We start from the raw sequence: 6,788 nt of genomic DNA, 5'->3' as shown, positions 1-6,788 counted from the left end.
CAAGCTGCAGAGTGACAAGGCGACTTGGCCTGCGGTGCAGGTCGCTCACCACATACTCCAACGGATTTAATTGGAAATATATACAAAATCAATTTGTATTTTATATGATTTGGCCGGATATTTTGGCACTCTATTCAATCTTTTCAGCAATTGCTTCGCTGTGTCTGTTTCATAATGTTAGTTGTCTAACTGATCGGTCAAGTCAAAAATTATTGCTTTGACCGCTTTTATATTTTTGGCAAAGAATAAAAATGAATAAATAAATCGATCTAAAATTATGGTTTTTTTTCAAATAAAAGCGATGCTATTTTGACCCATTTAAATTAAGAATTATGTGGGTGCATGGACCCAGGGAGGCAGGGATAAACGAGGGATCGAGAAGAATGGTGCGACCATCTCTCCATTAAAAAAAAAGAGCTATGATATGTTTAAAGTAAAAATTTTAATAAAATATTTAAGGATAGATATATAAATTAATGATTCATCATTTCATTTTTTGTGTGACCCATTATTTTATGTATCTATTCTTGAACATTTTATTGAGATCCTTTCTCTGCAGTAGGGATCCTCTGGTCCATAATTTGCAGACTAGAGGATGATCCACTGTACAAGGACTATTGATTGGGATGGAGCCTACCTTTAAATTGATAGGGTCTATCCAAATCAAGGGTCTATAATAGTGGACCATCCCCTGATCCGCAAATTACTGACCAAAGGATCTGTCCTCCTTTCTCTGAGCATATCATTTTTCAAAAAAAATAAAATTATATATTTGAATGACTTCATCATTTTGATGGGTAGATTCATCTCTATTTATTATTAAAATTGATCATATAATTAAAAAACTCATGACCTAAACTATTTATTGATATTATTTTTATTAGAAAATATTACTACTGGATATATTAAGTATTGAATTTAAAAAATAAAATATATAATAATAAACGGATAAATTAAATCTAGGACACTAAGTGAGGGATTCAAATTAAACCTAATGGGTATGTGTGGAGATAAAAATTAAGTTGATTCAAATTGAGATTAATTTAGAGTTTATTTGACTAAATTATGATCAAATTAAATTTAAAGTTTAAATGAGTATTTAAAACGAATTAGGATATTTTTTGAGGAATCTTTCCATTTCATTTTTTCACTTTCTTTTCTTCATGCACACATTTCAATCCTGTCGTACCATATGTCGAGGACGGATCCTCTGGTCCGCAAATTACGGACTAGAGGATAGTTCATTTTTTTAGACCCTTGATTTGGATGGACCTCACCTATTTAAAAGTAGAGTATATCCAAATTAAGGATCCTCATGCAATGGACCATCCTCTAATCTACAATTTATAAACCAAAAGATCTCTACTGCCATATATCACCCTTTCACCTATTTCTCTTTTATTTTCTCTTCTTACTCATTTGCTAATGAAAAAGATGAAGTTGTGCTCTTTTATTTCTTTTTTCTTATGTTCTCTTTTCTATATTTTTCAAAACCAACGACATTCCAAGAGGAATAAGTTATTTTTTTATTTTCATATTTCATTAATTAAAGAAGAATAGTAAAGTATAAATGTATTTTATTAGGTTAATTACTAATTAGAAATGATTATTTAGATCAACAGAAATGAAGTGATATCACAAATGGAATTAAAACTTTAAATTATAGATAAATTTTAGGAAACCATGGATCATATTTTTCAACTCGAACCCAGGGTTGTGATTAAAATTTTTTAATTTAAGTTCGTTTCAATTACTTAAATTTGTAATTTACCCTATGTTTGGGAGGAGGTGAGTAAAGGGGAGGGAAAGGTAAATATGGGTAAAATTTTTTTTTATATTTGTTTGGGAGAGAGTGAGCCATGAAGGGGAAGAGGAGAGAAGGGTAAAGCTTCCCCTTGCATGCTCGGGAATCAGCGAATTCCTTACACCCCAAATTGAGGTGTAAGGAAGGGTAAGGAAAAATTATCTCAATTTTATCCTTATTTATATTTTCACATACAGAATTATTAAAAAAATAAGAGGATATTTTTTGTAAATTTGTATATTTAACCTTCATTTCCATCCCTTTGAACTTTCCCTCCCTTCCAAACAAGGGCAAGATAAATATATTACTTTCCCTCCCTTCCCCTTCTATCCCCTTCCATTAATGAACTTTATCTCACCCCATCCAAACATAAGGTTAGAGTACGATGACTGGATCAAAGCCAACTTTTTTAATATATGAATATTGCACCAACATGTAATTATATATATTTTTTGATATTTTTATTTATTTATTAAAGTTTTTTTTTTCTTTTTGACTATATCACCCTCAAATAATTCTTATATACTCGGCTGATGTATTAGTTAGAAAGAAATATTAAAATGACAAGAAAAGAAAAACGCGTAATGGGTTGTAGCCAATAAAACGGAAACCTGTCCACCATCACCGATTGTAATTGTATCAACACCATCATTCTCATTACTTGTTCCTTTTCAATATCCTACGTACTGCCCTTCCACTCCCCCTCCCTCTCCCTCTCCCTCTCAAATCACTACACAAATTCCTCCTCCTCCTCCTCCTCCTCCTCCTTCTTCTGAATTATTATAGGTGATTAGTAGCTAGATTAATTAGAAGTCTTCGTTAACATCATTGAAGGTGGATCATCCACGGCATGGAAAGAGGCCCCTTCCTCCTGATCCTTATGACCCTTCTCACCCTTCCGACCAGCCGATCGAGATTAAGGAAGAAGGAGCAGAAGGAGAAGGAGCACAAGAGCCACAGCGCATGCACTGCATCTCATCCGCTTTTGCTGACTGGGAGACGTCGGCCATCGTCTCCGCCCTCGCCCACGTCGTTAACTCCCCCTCGCCACCCTCAGCCTCAGCCTCGTCCTCCGACGTCGTCGCCGTCGCACCACACGAGCCCTCTCAATCGCAGCAAGGTACACGCTCTATAACTAAAATTAAAGCAAGAAAAATCAAGAGCATATAAATGGAGGGATATGATCGATATGTTTATGAATGTAGGCGGAGTTAGGAAGTATGGTTACAGGGGCGTGAGGCAAAGGAGATGGGGGAAATGGGCGGCGGAGATCAGGGACCCCCGCAAGGCGTGCCGCGTGTGGCTGGGCACTTTCGACACCGCCGAGGAGGCCGCCGCCGCCTACGACGCCGCCGCTCTCCGGTTCAAAGGCGCCAAAGCCAAGCTCAACTTCCCGGAGCGAGTCCAAGCGGCCCCGATCAGCACTTCTCATCATCCTCAAGGCTTCTTGGTCGGTGGCAGCAGTGCCGTGGTGCACCCGCCGCCGGGACCGCCACCGCCTCTGCAGGCGGACGCGCGTCGATACGCTCAACCCCTTCAGGGTGGCGGAGATGAACTGGAATTGAGCACTGCGGCGGTCAACCCCTCAGTGGAATGTGGAAGCAGCAGCAGCGGCGGCGGCGGCAGCAGCTTGTTGTCTACGACAACCACTGGGTCGGCGTCAACTTCCCCGAGTCGAATGCGGCCGGACAAAGACAAAGATCACATGCGGCGGCCACCGGCAATGTGAATGTTTACTTTGACTTCGAGCAGCCCTATAAAGGAGAGAGAATCAATGCAGGTTTTGACTTTGACTTTGAATGCCTCACTCGCTTTAATTTACTTCTTGGATTTAACACACTTCCTCTCTTGAGTTGAGTTGGTACTTATACATTCTGCGAGATTAATTACTATAGTTTAGTGCAATAAGTTAAAAAAAAAAAAAAATACATCCTTTATCTTAACGGTCTTCTTAATATCGATCCCATGAATATGAAAATTTATGTAGATACACAGGTCATAGACGCATGATGAGATAAACCCCAGTCCCCAGGGTGTAGCACAGATGAGGAGTGCATGGTTCTGTGACTGAAAGGTCCAGGGGTCGATCCCCGGGGTGTCACTGCCTGGGGTTAACGTCTCCGCTATGTACTTTCCATCTGTGTACCTGTATTTACCTCCATCTATATCCGTGGGACCGGCTCTAGGGGGCCGCTGATGTGGCGATTCCACATGATGAGATAAACCCCAGGTCATCAGTTCCTGAGAATCGACTCTGACCATTACACTAGAAATATCACGCGCCCCCGTCTGCGCTACACCATGGGGACAATAAGTTAAAAGTTATTACTTTTCTTTGACCAATTTTTTTTCCCAACCATAGGGATATTATAATTCGTGTGCATAAAAAAATCTTAGCTAACATTAGGCACAAAGGACTCATAACAAAATCATTATGACACCTTATTTAAATACTTTAGAAATATGCTATTGATTTCTTAATCAAGAGGATTGTGATAAAGAGGTCGAGAAAACAAGCTTCATCTATTGAAACAGTGTAAGTGTGGAGCTAAGTGAAGCATTTATCTAGAGAAATTTGATCAAGTTCCACCCGAAGACCTTGACACTCAGTAGAGCTTCCAATAATCATCACTTGGATTACTTTTATATTTAACTTATTGATTATATTATGTCATGGCTAATGTAATTCATTATGTACATCAAATTACCTATTATTATTCTAGAACATTCATTCGAGTTCTATATTATTATTTTCTAAAGGTAGATTTGGATCTATTGTTAACATTTCCGAGTATAGTATCAATATAGTGAATTTGATAAACAACTACTTTCAAATGTCTTAGAAATTTTAATTCATAGTACTACATCAATGTTGTCCTCGGGGCAAGGTTAATTAAGTTAGCTAGTATGGGATAGAGTCACTACAAAGCTGGGAAAAAAACTCTCCCTCGCACTAGCCGACTATAACTTCCCGATTTACTTCCTTACAGATGGTCGTGAGACCGATCGTGTAGGGCCACTGAAGTGGCATATTCCACCCTTTGCTACAATCTTAAGGTTGATGTTGTTGAATTGTAGCGCACGTAAGAGAGGGGGTGAATCATGTGATTTTTATAAACTTAACTTTTCTTTGATTTTACAAAATAAGTATGGAGCAGAAAACTAAACATGAAAACAAAACAAGCAAGAACTTAATCGGTTACTTGGTTTAGAGCTTTCGACAAATCCTACTCCAAGACTCACGATCCCGCGGACCATATCGATGGGTAATTCCCTATAATCCTCTTCCGGAATCATTGGAAGACGAAAACGAGTACAATCGAAAAGTTAAGATAAGTGTAACACACTACACTTTCCTTTATGCAAAAATTAAGTACAAAATAAAACTTCCATTACCCAATACTTTTGAAGATGATCGAATCAGACTCAGTGTTGGACGACTTCTCAGCAGTAGTCGGGCATAGTCGTAATAGAGTAGCAGGATGAAGTCGGAGCAGTCAAAACGTCGCACGAATGCGTAGAAGCTCGTAGAGGAAGTGTGTATGAGTTGTTTTGAATCCTTGGTCAAGATCTTCTTTTATTGAGTATTGAAGGCGCCTTCCATAACATTAGAGGCACCTTCCATAGGAAAAGTTTTATCCTGAACAACTTGTTTCTTATCGTCAACGAAGTCTAATTTTATTTGACCGAAGGCGCCTTCCAAGTTCTAAGCTCCCGAAGGCATCTTCCATCGCCGAGCTCAAGGCGCCTTCCATCAACTGAAGGCGCATCGGGTACTACTCACCCAAGACATTTTTATGCTCCTTTCGTCTTACAAAATGTGTTAGTCCAACATAAAATATCTAATATGTAAAACAAAGTTAGTACAATAAAAATAAGCAGTTTAGTAATTAGATCATATCTCCCCGAGAATAGAATCTAGTCAGGGTCATAATTTAGGTTTCCGAAATGGACCTAAATTAGACTTGTGCCTAAAGTCTTCAATTGGGACTCATCCTCACTAGAACACTCTCCTCCAGTGCTTACCCCCACTTACCTGCAAAACATCTAGTCCTCCAGACCTATTTGAACTTTCTCTAGTCATGCTTAGTAACTGACCAAGATGATCTACTAAGACTTACCTATAACACTGAGTTAGCATAATAGATATAAAATAATAAAGAAACCAGTCAATCATGCGCGATCGACTAGAAACCAGTTGATCACATATATTTGGATTTTACTCCTCCAAGACTTTTCATTACCTAGGATTACCTCCCCCTAGGGTTGCCTAGCTTCACTCACTAGGATTCCATTGCTTGGCTTCACTCACTAGGAATTCCACCACCTAGCTTCACTCACTAGGGCTCAGCTTCACTCACTAGGACTTCCACCACATAGCTTCACTCACCAGGACTTCCACTACCTAACTTCATTCACTACGGCCCGACTTCACTTACCAAGACTTCCACTACCTAACGTCACTCACTAGGATTTGGATTCACTTATTAGGACTTCTACTACCTAGCTTCACTCACAAGTGCCTGACTTTACTTACCAGAACTTCCTCTTGCCTAACCAAGTTAGGACTTTTCCTTGTTAGTCATATAATCCTCCTGACTAGACTTCTCTCTTCCAAACATCAAGTCCTATTTAAATCAACCCTTTGTCAAGCTGACCATACTTAGGTACATTGTCAAAAATCAAAACTGTGGAGGTTGATTGCACCAATAGATGTTGGTTTCCTTAACTCTTTCTTGCATGTGTTATTATTGTTGGGCGAAGTTTCTCACGCCTCCTTTACAGACAGTGGGGGCTACCTTGGTGGGCCCACTGAGGTGACTATTTCAATTTTTTTTACTGTCTGTTGGGAATACAAACAAAGTCCTGTATTGAAAAAATATGGAAAAGAACATAGGTTTAAAAGGATAAAGATATCTCTATTAGTATAAAGCCTTTTATGTAGAGCCCAAAAATAAATCTTGAGAGCTTAAACATAAAGTGG

The 6,788-nt window shown here is 38.8% G+C and overlaps 1 protein-coding gene across 1 annotated transcript; it reads left to right on the top strand.

Annotated features, from left to right (window-relative positions):
* Nucleotides 1-2,456: 2,456 nt before the first annotated feature.
* LOC121968027 (ethylene-responsive transcription factor ERF113-like) lies at nucleotides 2,457-3,677 on the top strand. The gene is made up of 2 exons (XM_042518550.1): nucleotides 2,457-2,924; nucleotides 3,010-3,677. Exons 1-2 carry the CDS (start codon nucleotides 2,768-2,770, stop codon nucleotides 3,531-3,533), a joined length of 681 nt encoding a protein of 226 aa, XP_042374484.1. The 5' UTR covers nucleotides 2,457-2,767; the 3' UTR covers nucleotides 3,534-3,677.
* The last annotated feature ends 3,111 nt before the right edge of the window (nucleotides 3,678-6,788 follow it).

Source organism: Zingiber officinale, chromosome 3B (assembly GCF_018446385.1).
Source record: "Zingiber officinale cultivar Zhangliang chromosome 3B, Zo_v1.1, whole genome shotgun sequence".
In the NCBI taxonomy this organism is placed as follows: domain Eukaryota; kingdom Viridiplantae; phylum Streptophyta; class Magnoliopsida; order Zingiberales; family Zingiberaceae; genus Zingiber; species Zingiber officinale.
The sequence above is the reverse complement of the archived record's forward strand: the minus strand, read 5'-3'. Positions and strand labels throughout refer to the sequence as shown.

Bases quoted from the DNA above. Each gene is read 5' to 3' on its own strand.
- LOC121968027 (XM_042518550.1), top strand. From the start codon at position 2,768: ATGCACTGCATCTCATCCGCTTTTGCTGACTGGGAGACGTCGGCCATC. The intron at 2,925-3,009 runs GTACACGCTCTA...TTATGAATGTAG, and splicing joins GCCCTCTCAATCGCAGCAAG to GCGGAGTTAGGAAGTATGGT.